At 44.8% G+C, this 24,882-nt stretch overlaps 1 protein-coding gene and 1 long non-coding RNA gene across 2 annotated transcripts; one reads left to right on the top strand and one right to left on the bottom strand.

Moving 5' to 3' along the window:
- Positions 1 to 8,882: 8,882 nt before the first annotated feature.
- Positions 8,883 to 10,245, bottom strand: RAP2B (RAP2B, member of RAS oncogene family). Its single transcript, XM_068406669.1, has one exon. The coding sequence runs from the start codon at positions 10,117 to 10,119 to the stop codon at positions 9,568 to 9,570; it is 552 nt and encodes a 183-aa protein (XP_068262770.1). The 5' UTR covers positions 10,120 to 10,245; the 3' UTR covers positions 8,883 to 9,567.
- A 1,118-nt stretch (positions 10,246 to 11,363) lies between these two features.
- On the top strand, positions 11,364 to 20,367 carry LOC137666529 (uncharacterized). The gene is made up of 3 exons (XR_011048661.1): positions 11,364 to 11,740; positions 18,510 to 18,616; positions 19,148 to 20,367. It is a non-coding gene; the product is annotated as an uncharacterized lncRNA (long non-coding RNA).
- Positions 20,368 to 24,882: the final 4,515 nt, after the last annotated feature.

Raw genomic sequence — 24,882 nt, 5'->3', positions numbered from 1 at the left:
TTTCTGATACGTGGACCACACGCCCCCGCAGTGACCCACAGGCTCCCAGGCTCAGAAGTTCATCTGTTTCTGAATGCAGAGAAGGCAGAAGGGCAGGAGGGAAAGGCAAGCTCAGGGCACCTTTGTTCTCCCTCCAGTTCTGACATAGTTCAGTGGCTTATGTAGCTCTTGGCATCTGCTGTACAATAAAAAAAAAGAAAAAAGAAGTGACAGCTTCATCGAGCTTATGCTCTTGATACAGCATCGAGCAGCTGCAGGGAAGGGCACTTCGGATGCAACCTCCCTCCTTGCTCTGAGATATCGTGGACATCGTTTGCACGGCCAAGCATGCACAAAGCTCAACCCCCAGCCAGCTGACAACCCCTGCGCCTGACCAAGGCGTGCTCCGACCAGCACTGGGAGCATCAGGAACAGGAGCAACCTGCTGAGTGTCCAAGCGGGTCCTGGAAAACCACACAGCCCTGCCAGGGACTGCTTTTGCACGGGAGAGCATGCCCAGAGCAGGACCCATATCTGAGAAGAACCCAAGGTGCTCCTCTTCCTGGCTGGACACTAAGCACAAGTTTTCTACCTTATCTCAGCTTTCCCCTCCCTCTTTTTTTCTTTTTTCTTTTTCTTCTTCAAATTGTCACCAAAAGGAACTTTTACTGTCACAGTGAATGGATGCCATCAGCCATGCAAATAAACCCCTGTGCCTGTAAGCCTGTCTCAACATCCTTTGGGCAGCACAGGGAAAAGTGTTTTCCCAAGAAAAATGTGTTAAACGCAAACTCGATCTCGGAGGGGTCTTACACTGCAAGGGCCCCAGCCTCCCGCTCAGCCAGCGGGCAGCATCGGTGCTCTCCTGCACATCACATCATTAGGTAACACCACAAGGATAAAAGGTAGTGTAATGGCTGTGAATTATGAGTATGAACAAACCTTACTGATACTAAAATATAACATATTATAAACTGCCGACAGAATGAGAAGAAACAACTGTATAAAATAAAAAAAAAATTATATAGAGCTATTGCCATTTCATTCACAATTCACATAAACCCAGCATCACCTCATGATAAGAAACACTCATAGAAAAGAAAAAAAAATAGTTTACATTTTAGACATCTGAAAATCCACCTAAAGGCACAGGGGAAGGCTTTTGTTTTAAATGAAATTACAACTTTCAAAAAGGATAAAGATCACACTACCAGGTGCACATGAAATATTTAAAATGCAGACTGAGGTTAAATTCTGCTTTCATTTGCTTAACTAAGGCTCTGATTTCAGCAGGGTTACACAAGAACAGGGAATTCAGCATGCACACGTTTACAGAATGGAAGAGTCAGTCACATTCAGACTCACAACAGTGTCAGTACACAGATACAACTTCAGTGACGAAGCTATATTAAAAATTCTGTTGTAGGCAGTTAGGATACCTCACACATTTGTGTAGAGTTTGTTTACGTCCTAGAATAATACAGTTTGTGTCTTCATGTCAGTATGCACAACCACACTTGCCAAATGAACTCATTACCCATCAATTAATTTTCGTTAACTGCTCCAAGTGCTGAAAAACCCTGAGCGATGATAAAGTCAGTGTCTTACCAACACCTGAAGCAAGCTGCGACCAGATGTGCGGAGCAACTCCCATCTATCATAACATCTGTAAAGAACCCAAGAATATTTCTCCTTGAACTCGCAGTATTTCAGTCTAGACAGGTTTGGTTTCCATCTCCTTACCACAGGAAACGCAGAGGTAAGACACAAGCTACAATTTTAATCCACAGACAGCATGGACCACAAGCAATTCAGACGTGTTCGACAGGTTGCTGCCCCTGCCTCTGCTGAAAGGCTGCACATCGCACACGTTCAGTAACCACAGGGATCTTCTGGCTTAGCAATGCTGAAAATTAATCTGTGCCACATCGAAAATGCTTGAAAAGAATCACGAAAACTCTTTTTAGGTGCTTATAATTGGCTAAATAAATACGTACCTAAGTTTCCTCACTACTGGTCTGACATCCAGTAAGTGCAGGCACCCAATTCCTGATTTTCTACGCTAAGAGTAGAAAAATGTGGATGTTTCCCAGATTGTAGATACCAGATACAACTTTGTATGTATGCATAAATATTTATGCTCAGAATCTGTAACTTTCCCTCTCACTACAGAGGCTGTAGTAATGCTATAAGTGAGTAAATAGCTGAGTATCTGTGAACACTAACTCACTCCCAGGCTGACCCAGTTCTTTGGTAAATAAGCTTTTCCAAGCTGTTTCTCTGCTGAGAGTTCAGGCTTGGAAATACCTTAAACATACAGTGTGCTCCTTCACTTGTTTTTATTGCAAAAATACGTGGAGTGCATGGCATGTATTTCTGGAAACGAGGCAGCCTGTGCTATACAGTAATTCAAATGTGAATCTCCTCTCTATTTTTTCCTTTAATTAAAGGAAAAACAAAGGATCCAACAACCAAAGAGAAAGCAAAACCCACGCTAAAGCAAACATAACATTTGAAACAAGAAACCCAGCAGAAAATAGCCAACCTGGAACAGCAGAGTACTCCAAAAGGAAGGGAAATCAAGATCTCAAACACTAGAAACTTAATTAGGCAAGTACTTTGTTAGCATGCTTTCATCTTAACTTTGTTAATCATCAAGTAAACTTGGCAGCAAACTCCCAGTACTAAACTGAGGTACGTAATATCACTGTAGTTCATTCAAGGAATAAAATTATCACTAATCTCACCCTTAAATACCTATGGCTCCCAACTACCTTGAGTCATGCTGTAACCATCGTCATTATAAGGCTCCACACAGTTTAAAAGAGATTTTGGTGATTAGAAAAATTCAATCCCCTCCCGCCCCGCCCCTGCCCCAGCAGGACATCCCGCTTCCTACCCTCCACACACATCACCCCTGGCCTTCAGCAAACCTGGCAACGTGTGTCCTGCCTCCAGCCACACACCTCCGACCAAAACACAGCCCTCCCTCGCAGGTTCCTGTCCTACCAGCCAGTATTTCACCAGCCCTACGCTGCTGCTTCTTCATCACTCAGATCTTTCTCATGGAAATGCGTGGGAGGTGCGTTGTTTAACACACTGAATATCGTGGACACTTCTCACTATAGGCAAAAAAATGCCATGGCACAGCTAGTCATGGAGCAGTGAAGGGAACGGATAACCACCTCCTGTCTAAGACTCTCTGTTCTCCTGAGCAATGAGAAGTCATCTGTAATTTCAAAAAGTTACATCAAGCATTCTTATTTGCATCATCATTTTTGAAAACAGAAGCCTGGATCTTTTGATTCTTTACCTCTGGTGAGGCCTTCAGTAAGTAAACAGACCTTAACTTCACACCTACTGTGTCTATCAGTCCCTACAACATGGAGATATTTATAGGACTAAGTTAATATAAATAATAAATCATATTTAAAGACATCCTCTAGCTAGTGATAGCTATCACAATAATAAATAAATCTTAGAATATTTAAAAAAACAAGGTCGATGAAAAATCACAAAGATAGTTCTGGGAAATCATTCAAGTACCATACCTCCAACTCAGAGGGCTTTTAAGTATCTTTTCTGATTTAAGCATAAGGCTTGGTTAAACCAAGATTTCTGCTAGACACTTAACATTCAAAAACTTGCTTCCAATATTTAGGTCTGTCTTAGAGGAAAAAAAGTCCCATACTGTTAAGTGACAGAATCCTTACTGCATACTTTCAGTATCAGCAGTCGTGGTTTTCGGGAACACTTTTAGGTGGAGCACTTCTAACAGCTAAAACAAAACTTCTTTCAGACACCCACATCAGGCTCCACACCTGAATATCTCGCCTACAAATAACAGCAAATGCAAATATCCTACTGTGGCTCAGTGCTCACTGCCTTACCTGCAATTCCAACAAAGTAACTTGAATGTGTAAGTATTCATCCTAATTGTTTACATTGGGATAACGGTACTAACACTGCAGAAACAAAGCATTAGATTAATATACCCATAAATGAGAAACTGGTAAGGGAATACCAATACAAATGCTGTCCTGTACCTTTTTCAATACCCAATTAAAAGCAAAAAAACCTAACTTCCATTTCAGATTAGTTTTTGTCCTGGTTTTGGGTGGGATAGACTTAATTTTCTTCCTAGTAGCTGGTATTGTACGACATCCCATCTCACCCTAGCATCACAATACAGCAGGATAACACGACTATATCAAAAGGCAAAAAAATTTAGCGATGTCATTCTGATCAGGTTAGTTGCTGCAGCATTTCCTGCACAATGTAATCAGTCCATCAAGCAGAGGAGAAACGTCTGGGGTCTGTCTGTTACCTGAACATCAGATTTATGAACTATGCACTTTTTATAATGTTCCCTTAAAGTACTCTGTAGAAATAAACGGGTTTTAAATCATTAAAGCTGAAGTTACATGTCAGACACCATCTTCCCAAAAATACCTCTTTGTCAAGGATTCCCAAAACAAAGCTATGGATCCTTGATCACTTCGTCACCTCTTTGCCCAAACATCCAGACCCAGAGACTGCCAAAATAACAGAAAGTCATCACAGAACAGCTGCTTCCAATATTTTAAGACTTACTCAAACACCTTATAAGTTCTGGTTAACTGACTTCTAATTTTATGGTGTTTTAAATAGGACCCCAGACCTTGTTAGATATTGCAGATTAAGTATTTACGAATAGTATTTGCTTCATGCACAATATGCCATCTACTGAATCGCTATGCTCTAGCACCAACGGCATTAAAGCAGCACCTGATGTGTATTACAGCAGTCATGCTGTTCCAAACATTTAAAATAGCTATAGGGAAATTTTAATGGCTGTTCTGAAACTTTCTGCACGTAAACCTCTCTGCTCTAGCCCATTATCGGTCAGCCAGTCCAGGTTCCACTGGGCGTTTTCTTCAGCGTGATACTGACTGAACGCAGACGTGAGATCACAGAGGTTGAGATCATCTGTGGTAAGGGCAAGAATTTCAATTCCAACGCCAGTGAAGTGAGAATACACACACACAATGACTCTTACTGGGGAGATACAGTGAGATTCTCAATTACAGACTAACAAACCCTTAGTCTACTCAAATTAAACAACAACAAAGAAACCCAAACCCAACACACCCACTCCGAGCAAGGCACTTCCACTCCATTTCTCATCACGATAACTCACTTGAATATCTTCAGCTGCTTGAACTAAAAATCTGCTGTCGAATCACTCTCATCTGCCATGCACACGTTTACCAAATAAAGTTTTAGAAGTTGGGCAGATGTTGGATTCCTACAAAAATGAGATTCTAGAACATCATCCTGTAACAGTGTGATAGGAAGGAGAATCTTTTTTACACACACATTTTGCGTGAGGCTACAAACACTGTAAGAGCAGGCTATAAGCTATGAAGATCATTATTTAAAACCATTTTGCCTTTGAACAGAGCTCATACACATACTTGCTTCTACAGCAATCTCATATCTCACCAGAACGTGAATGGGCGCTCCAAATAACAGTTCCCAAAGATACAGTGAAGGTCAATCAAGAAGAGCGTCTGGGTTGCCCGCTATACAAACCTGGAGATAACAGCAGGAGGGCTCCAGCCATCTTCCATCTACAGTCGTGGGAGTTGTCCATTAATTGGAATGGGAGAAGATTCAAGGGAACGCACATGCCACTCCTTTTCATACAAAATTTTTAAAGAAAATGGAAGTTTCTGCATTTTGCCACTCCTCAAGGAAATCTGATACTTAACACCACCTGCACGCAATGAGCATCCAAATGAAGAAGCGATAAAGAGCCGGTTGCCCTTTATTTAAAATGCCCTTTGCAAAAAACTTGCCGTACATTCTTTTGAGAGAAGCAGAACCGTCGGGAATCCCACAGCCACAGAAGTCAACATCCAGAACCGTAAGCATCAACAAAGCCTGAGCATCGTGTTGAGAAGAACCACACTTGTATTGACAACGAGGTCGAGAATACTGCACGGTTACAATCACAGAGACTGGGATTTCAGAGACACGCTTTCTTGCAACAGAACAAGCTTGGAGTTTTAAAAATACAATCATTATGTACAGCAAAATATGTGGCCATAAGACCAGCCTTAAACTAAGGCCTTGGTTACACAAGTTTTGCACTGTCAGGAAGTATTTTGGCTGGGAACATCATTTTTCTTCCAAATCAATTAAATATTTGCAGTTCTCACTGTGAAAAGAGCTATATACCACCTTCGTATTGACACGGGTATAACATATTCCCGCAGGGAAAAGGAATAAAAGAGTACCTTTATATTGATACAACATTTTCCTCAAGTGTAGAAGCTAATATAGCTTTCATTATCCAGTCAAGTTAAAGCAGTATGACTTTTTTCTACTTTATAGACAAGGCCTATGTTTAACAAGCACCAAAACACTTCAGAGCACTTGGAAGATCAGACTACTGAGCTCTACTTTTTGTACTGTCCTCACCAAGTCATAGAGAACATTGAACATCTAAATACATTCAAAACTTTGATTAGACCCATGCTGTGTTTTCTCAAATCCTTCACTGTTTAATGAACACACCGTTTTGGCAAGAACTAGAATGTATCTACAAAAAAGCCCAGCATAACCCAGAATTTACTAGGCTGAGAAAAACTGGACTTTATGTGCCCCTGCGTGCTACTAACACCCATTTTTGCACCATTCCTCAATCACAACACAGGCAGCAGGGAAACGGGAGGCACTACAAAACATGAAGAATCTGCTATCTGCTGGGGAGAACAGAATAAATACCTGCTTTTATTAAGTGGAACAAGTTGCTTTCAACACACTGATCTAGAGCAAGGCCTGTTGGGTGCTAAAAACTGTATAATCCCACTGAATTTAAGGCAAATTGAACCATAGCAATAGCTGAGATGTAAATTTACAGCTTTTGTTTTAAACTTCAGACATGAAGTTTTTTAAACTGCAGACACTGTGTCAGTCAAGCTTTTTTAGTTTTCAATGCAGTATTTTTGTTAAAAGAAACCCCTACTATTTTTAAGCATTATTCCCTGCCCTTCTAACATGGGAGTCCTTGAGGAGCTGGCTCCTAATTCATTTTCAGAAATTTCTGGAAGATAACTGCAAACAGGTTTTCAGCTTTCACTTAAAAATGGGGGGCTGGATCTGTTACATGACGGTCCCAAGCAGCAGTTGCAGGACCATCACGAGCGTTGCCCTCACCAACCCTCTGTTTTTAACTGTGATTGTATCAGTCTGACCGCTACAACCCGACTGATTGTATCAGGACAGGCCCTTGCTGTTTTGAAAGATACATGTAACTCAGGAGAAGATACAGTTTCAATACTTAAGTATATAATCTTTTCCAAATTTTCAGTAGATACTGGATGTTGCTAAAATAAGTATCAAATTTTCAACTAAAACACAAGATTATAATTTTAATTTCAATCACTGAGATTTCAATACATAGAATTAAACTAATACTAAACACTCTTCTTCCAGTGCTGAGGCAGAAAGTTTTCCTACGTAAAACAGAAGAAATTATGAGATTCATGGTAGGAATCATGGCAGTTAGTTTTGAGTTGGCCTGATTCAAAACACCTTTACACATCATTGCTCAACTTTTGCTTTCATGTGGCAGGATAATTTCAAGTCTTCTTGGGATTGGGGTGGAGGGGGGTTGGAGAAAAAAAGGAAAAAAAAATAATTGCAGGTTTTGTGTGCTAATCTTTACAGAAGGGGCTAAGAGAGGAAGATAACGGAGGTAAACAAACTCCCCGCATCTTCCAAATGACAGAAGGTACAGGTCTGCTCCCTCCCCAACCCCTCTGCAAACCAGGAAAGAAATAATGGTCTCATGCATAATTTTAAAGAGTTATAATGCAATGAGATTAAAAGGTTAAATTTTATAAATAATCGACCTTTAGAATTTTACCTCAATAAACCTCAATAAACCAGCAAGGAATAAAGGCCTACCCTTACACGGCCTTGCATTAAAGCCACGCTACCTTCCTAGAGCTGTCTACTGAACACAGCGTTCCACTCGTATGCTGGCATCACATAGGGTCAGGACCTAAACACAAATGAAAAACTGTATTAAAAATGACTAAATATTAGGTAAAATAGCAATCTCGTGGTTTGCCTTTTTTTTTTTTGTTTAAACACACTCCTTAGCTAAATCGAGTGCCCCCACCACGCATTTGACTTCTATTAAGATATAAATCACAACTAACAGCTTATGGGAAAGTTAGTGTTTCACGTGATACATAGAAGCGCACAAAGTTGTTTTCTAAAAAACAGCATTTGTATTAAAATTCTTAAAACGGATAGACACCTCTTAAACGCATGTCTGGAAGTAAAATGACAGTTGTTAGAATTTTCTTGGTACATCACAATGACAAGATTTCCTTCTTTGCTGGCTGGAGGTACATCCCAAAACAAATGCAAAAGGAAAAAAAATTAAAAAAAAGCCCACCCCCCCAAAATCCCAAAAGGCTAAATTCTTGTAAATTTGAAGTAAATGAAGCCCAAACTTGCAAGACGTGGAAATTACAGTTAAAAGGCTCAGATGGAAATAAGAAATAAATTCCACTAACAATAGGCCCTTTTGTCCTCGTTCAGTACGATTACTGCAAGGAAACTGTTAAGTAGTTTTTGGAGTAGCAGATAATGGGATTCTGTGGAGCTTTCACAGGTTGGCACCGGCTGGAACAGCTGAGTTTTGAAGGCACTCTATAGACACAGGGCTGCTGTTGGCCCTGCATCACATGTAGGAAGTCTTTGCACTTTAGAGAGCTAGTCATCAAAATCAGTTATTGCCAACCTAAAAAAAGAAAAACCCTCGGAACAAAAACCACCACCGCTCCCCCCCGCCAAAGAAAAATTAAAATAAAAACGAAATCACACACACACGCACGCCTAAAAAATTGTGCAGATTTGTAACATTTTCACAGCTGATTTAAAAACAAAACCAAAACAGGAAAAAAAAACAACACGCTACCACTCTCCTGCAAACTCCCATCCGATACAGCAGGTAAACAAAATAGAAAATTATTTCACGGATCATCAGCAGACACGTTCTGGCACCCCACACTGTATTGGCATCAGTGTTTTAAGTTAAAGTCCCAGTTCAGATGTGCAATTCTCCAGGCTGGACGCCCCGGCACAGCCACCCAGCTTTGCATAGAGATCCTCGGGGCGGGCGCTCCACGCGTGGCCGTGGGGCCGGGCTCCCCGGGGCCGGGCTCCCCCGGGGCCGGGCTCTCCCGGGTCAGGGCTCCCCCGGGGCCAGGGCTCCCCCGGGTCAGGGCTCCCCCGGGCCAGGGCTCCCCCGGCGGGCAGGGACCGCTCCTCCGCCGTGCCCGCGGCAGACTCTGACAGGAAATATGCAACGACCAAGACGGGACGAAACGTACATGCCGAAAAAAAGCCACATTTCCAACACGATTTTTTTTTTTTTCCCCCGATTTTTGTTTGTTTTTTCTTTTTTTTTCGTGTGTGTTTGTTTCCGGCGGCTGCCGGGGACAGCGCGGCCGCCCCGCGGCTCCCGCCTCCGCTGCCCGCCGCCCCCGCCGGGTCCCCGCACACAGCCCCGGCCCGCCGCCGCCCTCAGAGGATGGCGCAGGAGGAGCAGCACTGCTCGTCCCCGTTGGGCTGCGAGGCGTAGTTCATCTGCCTGACGATCTCGGCGAAGAGCTCGTCCACCGAGGCTTTGTTTTTGGCCGAGGTCTCCATGAAGGGGCAGCTCCACTCCTCGGCCAGGGCTTTGCCCTCCCCGAAGGAGACCTCCCGCTCGCCCTCCAGGTCCACCTTGTTGCCCACCAGGATCATGGGCACCCTCTCGTACCTCTTCACCCGGATGATCTGGTCCCGCATGGGCTTGATGTCCTGGAAGCTCTGCTGGTTCACCAGGCTGTAGACCAGGATGAAGCCCTGCCCGTTCTTGATGTAGAGGTCCCGCATGGAGGCGAACTGCTCGGTGCCCGCCGTGTCCAGGATCTCCAGCACCGACGGCGAGGAGTCCACCTCGATCTCCTTGCGGTAGAAGTCCTCGATGGTGGGGTCATACTTCTCGATGAACGAGCCCGTCACGAACTGGACGGTGAGGGCGGACTTGCCCACGCCGCCCGAGCCCAGCACCACCACCTTGTACTCCCGCATGGCTCCCGGCGCGCCGCCTCCCTCGCCTCCCGCTCGGGGCTGCCGCTTCCCTCCCTCCCTCGCGGCGGGCGGGGAGAGGGAGGGCGGCGAGGCGGGAGGGAGGGGCGCGCACGCCGCGCCGGGCGCTCACTGGCGCCGCGCGGGGCCCGCCGGGGCGGGGAAGGAGCGGCCGCGCCTCACGGAGCCGCGCCGGGCCGGCCCCGTCGCCGGGTAGCGCGGCGCCCCGGGAGCGGGCGCTGGGCAGCGGGCTCTGCGCGGGGCCGCGGCGGAGGCCAAGGGCTGCGCTGCCGCTACCGGCCCCGGCCCCGGCCCCGGCCCCGCGGCGGGACGGCGCTGCCGCGGCCCATGGCCCCCCGCGGCCCGCCCCGGCCCATGGCGCCCCGCGGCCCGCCCCGGCCCATTGGCTCCGGCCCGCCGCCGCCGCCCGCCCCCATTGGCTTCCCGGCGGCGGGGAGCCGCGCGCGCAGCGCCCCGCCCCGCCCCGCTCGTCAGGCCCCGCCGCCGCCCGGCGGGAGCGGAGCGGGGCGGGCTCGGCGCGTGTACCCCCGCTCCGGCCACCCCAGGGCATGGCGGGGTCCCCTCGGGAGCGGGGTGGGCCCACCCGGCGCGGGCAGGGCCGCGCTGCCCCCTCCCCGGGTCCCCGTGCCCCCTTATCGGCGGGGGGCACGGCCCGGGTGTCTCCTCACCGCGGGCGCTCCCGCCCCTATCGGCCCTCACCAGGGGACGAGACGCCCTGACAGCCGGCGCCAGGGCCCGCGCCCGGGCCGCTGCGAGGCCTCCCGCCCCCCGGGGCCGCCCGCTCAGGGGCCGGCCGGGCGCTGGGCTCCCTGGGCAGCCCCCTGAGCTCCCCAGCCGCTCTCTCGGCCCTGCTGGCTCCGGAGGCTGAAGGTGCCCGCTCCCTGTTGGGGAGAACCGTCCCTGGGGGGAAAGGCTGCCTCGCCCCCCGCGATCCTCGGGAGAGGCGGCTGGAGCTGGCTGGGCCCTGCCTCCCCCTCCCAGCTGGGGCAGCCCCTGAGGGGGGGCCCTGGCCATGGCAGAAGCCCCTTCCCGGACACCCCGCTGTGTTCTCCCTGTCCCTCTGAAGTCGGGACCGGCTGATCTTTCAGGCTGGGGATGTGGCAATTGCCAGATGTTGATGCTGTTTGCACTTCGTGGCCTGCGAACAGCGATTTAGCCTGGTGGGGTTGACTCATGGGAGCTGGCTGTTCGCCACTGTTTGTAGAAGTCATTCCTTGGGCTCTCTATCAATCAGACATTCCTTTCAAGAAAATATCATTAGTTGTTTTGGCACCCTCCAGCCTTCGCTTTTATATCCCACCCAGCTCTGTACTGTTCTCGGTATTTGTTCAAGTAGTTGTGGCACGCAGGTCCTTTCTACCCCACCTTCTTGTTTACAACCCTAATTTAAAGACAGTACTTGGGGAAACAGGCCGTTGTAGACACAAGGATTTGAAACAAGTTTGGTAAGCAGTGTTCTGTTGTTACTGAACATTTTTCCCAGAGACTAAATCCTACTTAAATTATTTTTCCAGAATTCACTGTGGGGATTCACTCTGCTGGATCTGACTGTGCTGCATCTCCGTGGTCATCTGGCAAGTGCTGCATTTCCACTGATCCTCTGGTGAGTACCTCATCTCTGGTGATCCTCTGTCTTCAGGAGCTTAAACTAAACCCCTCTGCTAGTGCTGGTGTAAGTCTTTGCAGATGAAGCCTCTCCTGAGGAACACAAAAGGTGCGTTCCACCAGCCCTGCTGTGGAGCGGGCAACAGTTTAAACTGTTTCTGCTGAAAACACCTGCCCCTGCGTCTTGCTGTGACTTTGAATAAAAGATGGCACGTTCCCTTTGGGTGGAATTGAAATGCTGGGCCACAGCTTTCTTACATATATCACCTATCTGAAACCCGGCACTCTCCATATTCAGTCCGTAGGTGTAGACATGCCCTGTCCCTGCTAGTTGAGGGTCCCTGGGTGGGATGCTGCTCTGCCAGGCCTCCACCTGGTTTCTCCCAGGTGCACAGTCTTCTCACTCACCTGTGACATTTGCCAGCTGATCCTAAGCTAGTTCAAGGTGCTGTACAGATCAGTCTGGAGATTGATCAGGTATTTTATTTTATACTGGGTCCCGAGGGCTGGGCTTTGGCTGTATCTCTGTTCTAGACTCTGCCTGCTAACCACATTACCCGTAACTTGTGCCAAACCTGTAGGCCAGCTTTTTTCCAGAGTAGTACTGCAGTTCTTTCTTTGAAAAAGTGAAGATGACCTCTATGAGTACTTCTAACCTTCTGTTCCATCAATGAGTTTCCTCTAAATGACTACTCAACTCATGTGTAGACATGTGTGGATGTTGGTTTTGGAAACAAAATAACTGAGCTCGCTGTGAGGCTTTCAAGTCCTTTCCCCACCTCCTCCCATGTCTGGGTTTGCTGTCCCTCTGATTCCCCCTTCTAGAAGGACTCCGGAGGCAGAGTTAGCACATCACTGCTGACAGGGTACTCCCACCTCTATGTAAGCCAGCCAAAACCAGGCACCAGCCAGCAAAGTTATCTTCAAAAATAGCTGTAAGAATTGGTTGAAAGGCCACAGTATCACTGCAAAAGTATTTTACTTTCTGGTTCTGCTGATGAGCTTTGCTTATGCTGCTCTGAGGTTCTGGGTACAGCGTGGATTTGCTTACCTTCGTCACCTCTGTAGGAATTACTTACATTGCACTTCCCCTGACATGGCGGTAGTGGATTTTATGAAGACCAGACAATTGTAATGTTAGTTTAAATCCAGTCTATTTAATCCCAATTTACTGTTGAATTGTGGTGTGGTTTATTTTTCAGTGACAGAATAAAATTACTCTATATATTTTTTCATTCTACACTATGCTATTAATTGCTGCTATTTCTGAGGAAAGAAATGTATCGTGATCAAAGTAACAAATGATCTTTATGCTGTTGAATTTAAATATGGAATATTATTTCTCGAGTCCCAGTCCTCTACTACATCTATTAATTTAATCTCTCTTGTTACCAGCCAGTCTGCAGTACTGCTTTTAGAAATATGGAGTCTGTGAAGTAATAGCAAGGGGTCTGTGGGAAGTAACTAAAAGAAACGAGTCTGGTTTTGTTAGAAATAAATTTTCTGTGCATGGCTACAGACTGCTAAGTGGATCTGTGAGTAGAAAATGTTGAAAATCCCTTTAGACACTTAAGTTAAATAAATCACAAGAGTGTTCAGCACATTATTTTTGAATTATGAAGTGCACATTATACTGGGTTGTACTTCATGAATGGTACCGTGGTTTAGACTCTCTCAGGAATAAATGAAAATTGTCCTGAAACAAGCTCTGTTTGGGCAACATGAAAGCATTACAATGCACCAGACTAGGCAAAATATAATTATCAGAGAATTGGCTGTATTCGTGTGATTTTCAAAATAATCAAGTATGTTTTAAAACCAATTTCAAGATGATTTGATATTATCTTAAAAATATCAAAGTAAAAATCACCTGAAAAGCATAAAGTTGGTTACTAAGCAGTTTAGCATACAGTATTTACATACATAACTATCTTTTACTGTGTTGAGTAACTCTGCTCATTCAATAAAACTACGCGTACAAGCTGAGGTTATTTCTTTGCGTAGTTTAGAAAGACCAAGTCATCAGCTGCTTCTGCTATAGTTACCTTTGCACAAGTATCAGCATTGTAGAACTGTAAAGCAGTGTGGGGTTTTTTCCAAAAATATGTTTCACTTATTATAGGCAAAGACTAAACTTAAGTGTACTTTAAATCAGTAACACGTGGTATCTAAAATTTCAGTACTACGAGAGTTTGGTGATGTCTGATAACAGCAAGATTTAGAGCTATAAAAATAGGTGAAGTTGTTCTGGTGTTACTGAGGGGACCTTCTAACCAGGGCCTCTGGTGCTCCTCCTTTGAAGAGGCAGAGCCAAACCACTCACAGCTGTGGGATTAAGTCCCAGCCAAGGGCAGCGCTAGCAAAGGGATATGAGTGCCACTGAGCTTATTTAGGATGAGTATTTTACAGAAAGGCTGTGCTGTACCCATGGAACAGAAAAGTGATGGGAACAGTGGGTTGAGTTGCAAGATCCACCGGTCTGTGATGAGAACAGGCCCTTCTGTTGCGGGTTCTGCTTAGCTGCTTATGTGCCACTGGGGCCACATGCAAAGAGCAGCGAATCGATCCTCATTTTCTGCAGAACTAAAGGGTCCGAGAATGTCTTAATTCATCACTGCTGCTGAGAGAATCCTGAGGGGAGTCATGGTCTAAGAATGCTGCACGGAGTCATTTCGCTTCCTAATATCGGAAACGTTCCCTGGCTGTAGTAGATGTTACAGTTCACTTAAGTTTTAATGACTTAACTGGTTCATAATCTGATATAAAACAGTTAAACTGAGAAGATCCAGCATCATTTGGGGAAGAGATGCTATTCTATCACTCCCATACTGTTAGTATGTGACATTAGTATTAGCAGTAAACCTTAAATTAAGGGAGAATACTTACTGAGGGAAACTAAGACGAAATAATCTCCAAGAGTTTGAAGTACAGAATTACACTAAGTGGACAAATCTGGAGAAATTTTTCAGTGTTTATTCATTTTCGATATATGAAATTGAGCAAGAATTCTGGGCCTGAATTAATTTTTAATTCGGTGGTGAATAAAGAAGTCTTTATTTTGGATTCACCAGCAGGATGATTGTGGGTTGGTTTGGGGTTCCTTTGTGGGGGTTGGGGAAGGAGAAGATGACCTTTTGAGCCCAAAAATTGAAGTATTTGCAAGTTTTAATAACTACTTGATAAATAATAGCAATTTTAAGATTTTGTGTGGATCTTAAAATCCACACAAAACTGCCTCTCCCCCCTTTAATAGCAGCTAAGAGTGGTTTGGTTACGTTTGTCACAATAGCGTCTAATATTGGTACTGACACTCAGTGCATCTCTTGTTCTGAAACAATAACTTGAGTTTTCCTTATTTAATTTGGGTTGCTTCTGTTGAATAGGGGTGGTGCATTCAGCACTGCGCAAGAGACTCAGTCCTTCGCCCTAAAAATCTGCTGGCAAGCTTTAACCAAAAATCAGCAAGAAAAATGTGCGTGGTGGGTATAAACTTGTTTTAAGAATAACAGTGGAAGCAGCTGACTGCTTTTGAAAATCTGTCCACATCCTGGCAATGGGGGGTTGGAGATCTCTGTCCTCCTATCTTTACTTCTCCTACTTCTTCCTTCCCCTTTCCCATACCAGTAACCCTAAATACTGATCAGAAGGTAATGAAATATATTGCTATAATTATAAAGTATTCTGCGCTCTTGCTCTGCCCAGAAAGCTGTGCAAAAAAAAGCTGGACATTTTTGTGTCCAGGTTATGTGATTGTTTATAAAAGTGCACTTGTTTTCCTACGTTCTATGTTACGGAAGATTCATATTTAAGAGACAAAAGACCTTTCAAAATTCTTCAACAAAAATAGTCTGGCATTCCAACAGTATTTAAATATAATAATTAACTTGTCTGCACCTTGAGTTATTCCTGATAATTCTATATGTGAATACGTATCTGCAACAAGACTGCCTGATGTCTGTTTATCTTAATCCAGTGGCATTAGGTATTCTTACGCTAGAATCAAAATGTCTACATGTGGAGTTAAATGAGATAGTCAATTAGGGTAATTCCGTGGGTAGACTAGATCTATTGTAAGTGAAACTGTTCCATCTGCTCAACACCCGGATAATCAGAAAGAAACTGATAAGACAAATTGCTAAGTGACTCAGGCCAAAGGTACTGCTTAGTGCTGTAATTGGATATGTTTGTAGTAGCATGAGCTGGTTTCTCCCCTGACTCAACCAGCTGAACAGTCTCCCTTTTGCCAGCTCCTTCCTGAGTAGGAGCTGATTTGTGCAGAGTCATCCTTTTCCTGCCTGGCTGTGTTAGCGAGTGTGCGTGTCTCTGGGAAAGGCAGCCCCACTGTGACTTTCCTCTGCAAAAAAGTGCTCAAATGCAAAATACCCAAGTTTCACTTTTCAAGAAATAATAGCAGCTGCTGGTGGGTGTAAATAAAATATGAAAAAGAGAAAAAAATGTGACACATACACAGAAGAAAAAGTTCGTTATTTCCATCTAAAGTCCTGCCAGAGATCTTATCACTATTGAAAAAATAGCCTGTGCTGCCAGAACTTACTATGTATCATCTCACTTGAATTGGTGTCATAGTGCCACTTTATTTTTCTTTATAAAGAATGTGTTCAATCGCATTTTTATATCCCGCTCATAGATGTGATGTTTATAGTCAAAATATGCGTAATTTTCAAAGTTCAGATCTATTTCTATGTTCTTTATTAGTTACCAACCCCCTTCTGTTCACTACAGAAGCAGTTTACATGAAAGGTGATGAGGGTTAGGATTTTAGGTAAGCATATGAAAAAGAGAGAACACTATCTGTTACTATGTGCAGCAGTCAAGTTGTGTGTAGGTGTAGTGAAAGAGCTTTTGGAACCATAAATGTAATCTTGATAGCACTTGCATGGAAACAGTGCTATTGTATGTTAATGAAAGTGGTATAATCAGCACAAAGTGCAACCGGTGACTAATTTGAAAAAATAAACTTCCTGTCTGCAGCAAAAGCCCTTTTGCAGAAAAATGCATTTTCTTCATTGACCCATGGCATTATATCCCATTGCAGTACTAACTCTGCTGGCAGTAGCGTTCAGATACATCAAAAAAGTTATAATTTGGAGAGTTTTCACTCTTTTAATTTGTTTAATTCCTCCATCTCCTGACCAGAAGCAGAGAGCTTCTCCTGACAGACTCTTCTGTCAAATGGCAGTGAGGAATGAATACTTTCAGCTGTGATCTTATCATATTTCGTAAGCGAGATGGGAGATTTCCAGAAGTCCTAATGGAGCAGAAAGTGGTGTTTGCAGGTCACCACGTTATGGTCTCTTGTTCTGTGTGAGCAATCACTGGAACAGTCTGCCTTTGGTGTAAAATTGTGGTTGTAAGTATTGGTAGTTATTAAAGTCTGGGGATTTTTCCTGAACTAATAATGAGAGAAACATGTTCTCATTATAAAACATGAGAGTATGGAGGGAAATCTCCTAGGTAAAGCCAGAGTTGTATTCCATTCCTGTTTCATGGGCTGTGATTCCCATGAGCATTACGGAGTGATCGCTGAACCCACCAACCAGTGAGTCCATAGCCATTATGTAGATAATGTGGAACTGGTGTGAGGAAGGGGCCTGTACATGGGAGAGGCAAGTGAACCTGTTTCCCGTGTGTACCAGAACAAGAGAAATAAAAATATTTATTCATTAACAAGAAAAAGTGATTTAAACATAGCGACAACATATGAGAGGTTTTCATTTGTAGGGATGTTTGTAGTTCTCAGCGGACAGCATGGAATTTCCCCCTAGAAAGTCATTTAATCAAAACACCTCTCGGCACCTTCGGAGCAGAGTGAGCCAGGTTGGCCCAAACGCCCTTTGTCAGGTAAAGCTAGCAGAGCTAACCTTGCCTGAACCACACGGAGGGTGTCCACAGCTGCCTTTTTTTGCCAGCTCTCTGGTAGGCTCTAGTGTAGATTCAGTTGTAAGAGGAATGGGGGAAGCTGAGCCTTAAATCACAGTAGGTGTTTGCAAAGTGAATGTACTTAAACCCAAAGTCCCCTTTTTTTGCCACTTGATGCTATGTGCTGTGAACATTTACACTGGCTACAAAGGGGAGATGCCAAGTTGGGAACATTGATTGCAACAAACCCAGCTGAATTATGGAAAAACTTCACTTACTCAACCTCCAGGGACATTTGTGTAAATTCACATCTGACCTGACAGCTCAGTGCGGGTTTGCTGACTGCCTCCTTGTTCTCTGTCCTGTGTTACCATGTTTTATCCTTCAGGCTCCCGAGCCAAATCAGTTAATACTGAAGGACACTTAAAGACCCGTGGCAGTTTGTGTCTCCAGGTTTAAAAAGGATCACACAGCAATCAATGAGCAGTCAAAGCTTTAAAACTGAATAAATGTACAGGGTAACCACCGAGGCCTTTTGCCTGTCTTTGTATTCGTGGTAAGAGCTGCACGTGAGAAAGTTGCCATGTAAGCATGTTGTGCTCTCTGTCCAAATCTGTCCCCACGTGATTTTTTCAGGAATGATGATATTACTAGACTTGCAGAAGCTCACAAAAAATGCACCCATTTTTAGGCACTTGGTGCAAACTCGTAAAGCATTTACAGTGTGGCCCTTCAGGAAGGTGAGCATGTCTAGCTCTCGGGAAGCCAGGCAAGCCACGGATCCCTCAACCTCACCCTGATTGAGTCCTTAAGACTGCGAGAGAAAAGAAATTAAACTAGACAAGAGGAACTGCCTACTCAATTGAGCTTTCTTTTGTAACACGCAGGCAGACTGCAAGGTCAGCACATCTCTGCAAGCGATGTGGCCATATGGGCAATGGCAGCTGAGGAAACCGTGCCAGATTTGGCAGCCTGGATGATGACCACATGGCAGGTCAGTGAAAGCCGTGTCAGTGCCAGTTGAATAATTTCACTCTGTAGTCATCTGAAAAGAATATGTAAGACAAGGTTTTAGAAAGGATGGTGTCATTTCAGCTCTGAAACTTACATTGTCCTCTCTATAGTATATGTACTCTTCCGATGTAGCCAACAGAGTTCTTTTGCTACATCTTGGGTCATTTAAAACATTTGAGTTTAAATATTGATTGTTATTCTTTATATGTGTGTAGACTTGTATTTGAGTATTTTGACGTAATTTTGGGGTAAACATATCAACAGAGGAGATAAGGGCTTTTTGAGAGAAAACAAAGACCCCTGATAGGCTCAGACTGACGTAAGTTATTTGCAGCCTCACTAGCCCTCAAATCTCTTGCAGTCCCCTACTTCAGCAAAATGCCACGTTCTCTGATGGTTGTAAAAGGGCTGCTGCTTATAGCTTAGTTGTCTCCGGCTGGTCAAGGTTGGAGGGATCGTTGTGGCTGACCGCTGATTGTGTCACCAGCCTAAATACTGTTTCATCTTTCAGGCCTTCAGCTGCTGGGCCAGATTAAGGTGGATGAGGGAGCAAAGTGACTCTTGCAACACCTGGCCTCTGCAGATAACCCCACCCAGCCTGACTTCAGGCCAAACAACCTCTGTTGTGTTGACAGATGACCTCATGAGAACGAACAGATAAGACAAAATGATGGTGATACTGCTTGATCTGTAAGCCATGCTCGATATTGTCAGCCAGGGCAGTCAGGAATGCTGACGTGACCACAAGCCCTTGGAGAATGTGTTTGAAGGCTGGCGATCATCATGCACAGTCAGGACACTGATGGATCCCTTAGGGCTTTGTCCCCAGCTGGCTCTTGGCAGGCAGACTCCTTGCCCCACTGGGGAAACCCACTGCTCTGAGTTATGTGTGAGCCTTTCTGCATGCCACAGTCCACAACTGCGACTGCAAATATAAAATATCACTCCTTGAATGTAGATCTATTTCTGTACGCTTTATTTTGTCGTAAGTAGTCCCAGTAAGAAGGTTCTGCAGGAGTACCAGTGGCAGTTTGTCAGTGTAACTGTCCCCATGGGTGGCACTGTACTGCTCAAGGTGCACCAGTAAAACACACCCCAAACTAGTCCCGTCATGTGGGAAAAATATACCGGAAAGACCAGACTAAAAATCACTTCAGAAGTGAACAGATTTTGTTTGTGATCCATCACTTAACAAGGGCGAGGGACTTGCGGTAGGCTCGTAAAGACAGATCCCACGGGTCTTTGTCAAGTGGGCTGTGACTTACCTGGGAATTATGTCTGAATGAAAGTAGAGTAACGTGGTATCAGGAGCCAATCCGTAGTAAACGGGGAAAAAACACAAGTGACTTTATATGCAGGAAGCATATCCCCCAGGACAGAATTGAATTGTACTTGTATGTCCCACTTGCAAAGAGCAAACGAGATCTCAGGTCTGAGGATCTATTCCAGTTAATCCTACTCTAATGCTTGTGTTCATTTTGGCCAGTTCTTGATTGCTCAAGAAGAAGTGAACTTTGAGGATCTCTTAGTGTCAATGAAACAGATGTGGCGTTTTAACACTGTAAGCAAAACAAAATGTCAGGATGGTCGGAGGGTTTCAGTCTTCATCTGTACTTCAGGGTTCTTTGCTTGGTTTCACCCTCCCAGTGAAGCCTGCAGGCTACTTCACACCTTTTTGTGTAATGGTAAACTAAAAATTAAAACTAGATATGCCATTAGAGATGGCATACAAGGCACAAATATTTGTCAGTTATCCAATTTATCAAAATCAGTTAAAATTCCAAATCTCTTCCCCAGAGTGCTGACAACCAACCCGACAGCATCAGCAAAGTCTGGATTTGGACTGCTGATGTTCGAGGCATTAATACAAATACAAACTGCATTACAAATCTTCTGATATGTCTTCCACTTTTGGGGCAGACTATTGATAACTATTCTGAATACAATAATATATCAACACTGTTTCCTTGCTGGAAACAGGGGATGTGGGAAAAGCTTTTCTGCAGCCAAAAATAGACCTGATCCACTGACTTCCACTTCTAATGTCTGGCCACTGCAGGGACAAAAATGGAAACTGTGTACACTGTGGTGTGGTTTGGTCATGTAAGTTTCCTGACAGGTTGTTATCTTCCAGATGCTTTCACAGGCTGTTTAATGAAGCGTTGTGGTGTTCAGCCAGGTGTGCTGACGCTGAGGTGACTGACTAATGCAAATATATATATATATAAGAGTTGGTTTTGATTTTGTCGTTAACTAGTGCCTCGGTATCTGTACAGTAAACAACATATTTCATAATTTACATCAGATCCAATCCTTCTGCAAATATAAACAAATACATTCATGGGAACAGGAAAGTAAACTCAGTGGGACATCCATGGCTGCAGTGACAAATCAATTAGAAATAGTCTTTTTTTGTTGATTTTTTTTTAACGAAACCATCCAGCACCCAGGTGGTAAGGCTGGACAGCAGGAGGACAAGGGCTTTCGGGGCGTGCTGTGACCGGTGTTCAGCACGCGTGAGTCGTGTTTGCTCTGCGTCTGCCGGGTTCATGCCTGGTGTGAGCCCAGCGAGGGCAGTGCCTGGGTGGTGCGGTTAGAGCCCCTGAATCCCACCCCAAGAGCGTGAGTCACGCCTCGGGGCAGGGCTGGAAGCCGTTCCTGGGACTTGGGGAGTGGAGGGAAGCAGAGAGCACATAACACCTGGGACATTCTGTAGGTGTGGTGCTGACTCAGGCCAGCCGCAGCCAGATCTTAGATTTTTCTGACCAATGGACAGAATTAACCAGTTACAACAACAAAACACCATAGTTTAAACATCAGCAGCACGAAGTGGCCATCTGCCATGCCGTGTAAGATCAGTGAGGACCAAACCCAGCATCCCATCTCGGGAGGAGGACGCAGCTGGGGGCTGTAGGGCTGGGAACCGCCCCAGCAGTGCAGTGACAAACACGGCCAGAGCCCCTCAGCCCTGACAAACGCGTGCCCTGGGGGTCGGACAGCCTTGCCTTGGTGTGGAGGCCTGCCTTGCTTCGCAGCACGTAGTCATCAAGCTCAGCCATAAGAAGATTGACATCTATTCATAAATCGATTGCATTTAAACTCAGTCTGCTCACCACTCGTGCTGATAAAGGAGATTACCAGATGCTATTGCAAAATCAGATCACCCGACCAGAGGCACGGTGCAGAGGGACAGCGCTGCAGCTGCAGGCATGAGCTGCGTGCCAGCTGTGATGGGGAGCGTGCCCCCGCGCCCGGCCGTGCTCTGTGCTTGGTACCACGGTCACTGGTGCCTCCGCACAGCCGGGTGCCCTCTCGTTGCACAGACCTGGCTTTATTTTTAGCTGGGTTTGTGGAGAACGGCAGAAGTTGGGGCAAATTCCTTGCATCTTCTTTGCCACTCGCGTGTCTGTAGGGAGCAGGCACCACCAGGGAAAACAAAAGTGGGTTTGCTGTTTTAGTGACAAACATCACTGCTCTGAATGATTAAAAAAACGCTATCCGAGTGACAAATTCATTAAAAGCTAATTCTCTTATTGTACATGTAGCACGGCCGCTTATTCCCATCAGCAGCAGCAATCTTATAGAAGCTATAATTACATGTAATTAACTTTTCTCTCTCTTTCTTTTCAAAACCAAATACCTAAAAACCTGTGATCTCAGAAGAACAAGCTGTGTTAGAAGGGGAGAGCTGAACGTGGAGTCAGTCGTGGTCTGTTCTGCTAATGAATGTGCTCCACAGAAAATACACCCTGGGTTTTGCTTCCCTTGAAAAAGAGCAGAGGCTCCGACAAGAAGTATCTGGGATGTTGTGAACTTTACTGTTCTATAGTGACTATCACTGTATGGACTATTTCATAGTTGTAGAGAAGGATTGAGGCTCCTTAATATCTAACCTGAGGTTCAGGTTGGATTTAGGAAGCATTTCTTCTCAGCAAGGGTCATTAGCCATTGGAAGGGGCTGCCCAGGGAGGTGGTGGAGTCACCATCTCTGGAGGGGTTTAAGAAAAGCCTGGACATGGCACTTAGTGCCCTGGTCTAGTTGCCATGGTGGTGTCAGGGCAATGGTTGGACTCGATGATCCCAGAGGGCTCTTCCAACCTCATTGATTCTGTGACTCCTGTGCAAGGGGACTTGGCTGAAGGCAATGCTGACTCATGTAAGACATTTCAAAAGAGAAGTGGGATTATGGCATAAAAATTACTTAAAGCTCTCAAATTCCTGATCTTCTGATCACTACAGGACAAAGGTAATATAATTTTTTTAATGGTATGGACTGTACTTAGACTGTACCAGTAAGGGAATGTTTTGAGGGAATCAGTCGTAGTTCCTGGACAGAGAAAAGGTGGACGCTCTGAAGTTGCCTCTGGATCCAAGTGCTTTTTTCACTGATGTGACAATAAAAGCTGTACAAAGAAATGGATGAAAATAAACGCTGCATTTTCAATGCAGATGTTTTTGTAAGCGAAATTAAAGACAACACAGAGACGAAGAATGAAAGTTTGGAATATTAGTGATCCTTGGCTTCACGGGTGAAAACAAATTGTGAAAAAGGAGTAAAAGTTGTCTGGAACATTAACAAAAACCCTGTAAACTGTCTAAACTCTCTTTATTGTAGATTTACCATGACTCTACAAATAGACAGACTGTGTTCTTACTACAATTGCTTCGTTTTTAAAATAATGTATTAGTAGCAAAAGTAACATTTAAAAGTATAGTGTAGATAAAGACCAAACCACCGTTCCTGCTCCTACTTACCCTGTGTATAAAGCCATTGAGTGCTACAGCTATGCTGATAACTAAACTCGTAGTACAGTGAAGTTCTGTACATAGTATTTAAGCACTGAGAGCAGGCCCTGATGGTTTCACACACTGAGCCTGCTGTAAGGGTGCTTTTTCAGCATTAGGAAATCTATTGCTTAATTAATGTTTTATGGCAGTTTGCATATCTAAAGCACTGTATAAATGCTGAGTATGATTCAGTTGTCAGTATCTGAACATAAATTATTTTTTACACAGGGCTTGGGATAAGAAATTCCACAGGATTTGGCAAAATGGCTCATGCATTCCCAGTAATTTTACATAAAATCTGTTCATAGTGTCCATTGACTGGAAACAATACACATGATTCTTTTAGTTGAACTGCTTAATTCAGCAGATAACCACTGCTGCTTCATAGTTCATGGATGAGAATTTGAGAGAGCAGCTGAGGCATACATTTGAATGTGATTAATGACAAAGGAACCGTTTCAGAGGACAGAGGACACACTGTCTGCTTAGCTCGTAGTGCAGAACAAAAAGTCAGAGTGACCCCTTAGAGCTGAACCATCAAACAGGAGCTGGTCCTGCCCTGCCTGGGCAGGATGAAGGTGTGATGGATACATCAGTTTGAGCGCTCCTACCACAGTCCAACCTGGCACAGAGCTGGAGCATCAGCCACCAAACCCACGTACCCGTGAAATGCCTGCGAAGGGAAGGGGCAGGACAACCACCGTGGAGGGCCGTCATGGAGCATAGCCTTAGCACATAAAATAATTGCCTAGTAGTGTCTAAAACTGATTCATCCAGAAATTTCTGACAGCAGAAAATTTCTTTCTGCTGTTATTTTATGAAGTAGTGTTAGTGTTCACTCAAATAACGAAATCCTTCTTTAAATTGCCTGTTCTCCTCTGAACTGGGTATCTCAAGAGACTGGGTTGCAATGGGTGGGGTGTTTGCTCATCAGAAGATGACAGTCTGAGCTCAAGGAGGAAATTATTGCAACACACAGAGTAACAGCGTGGGCTCGCTTCATCCCTTGTTTTGGACAAAATCCATGAGATTTCACTCAGAGAGCTGTAAAACTGGACCCCAGAACTGCTGGCACTAGTTATTCCCTGCAGAATGTGTTTTCTCTTTTGCTTTCCTGTTTTATGCTCTTCGGGGCGGATCCCCTGTAGGTCTCTCAAAGCTACGAGGAAGTCTGGTCAGATCCCAGTGCTTGAGTGAGACCCAAGCTCTCAGCACCAATTTGCCTGGAGAGAATTCAAAGTTAGAGCTCGGATTAGTGGAGGACCAACAGCTTAAGTCGTTTGTGCTTTTCTTACATCTTCAGTTTGAGCAAGAGAGGTCTGAGACTTCTTCCCGCTGTTGGTACGTCTGCAGGGATAGTGAGAGTGTATGACAAACCCACCGCGCCTTTCCTGCGTGTTTTTATTAAATACAAAATACTTTAAATGCTCCTGGTGGAGCTGAGTGACTCACAGGGCT

Source organism: Nyctibius grandis, chromosome 8 (genome assembly GCF_013368605.1).
Source record: "Nyctibius grandis isolate bNycGra1 chromosome 8, bNycGra1.pri, whole genome shotgun sequence".
Classification (NCBI taxonomy): domain Eukaryota; kingdom Metazoa; phylum Chordata; class Aves; order Nyctibiiformes; family Nyctibiidae; genus Nyctibius; species Nyctibius grandis.
Note: the sequence above shows the minus strand (reverse complement) of the source record. Positions and strands in the feature narration are given on the sequence as shown.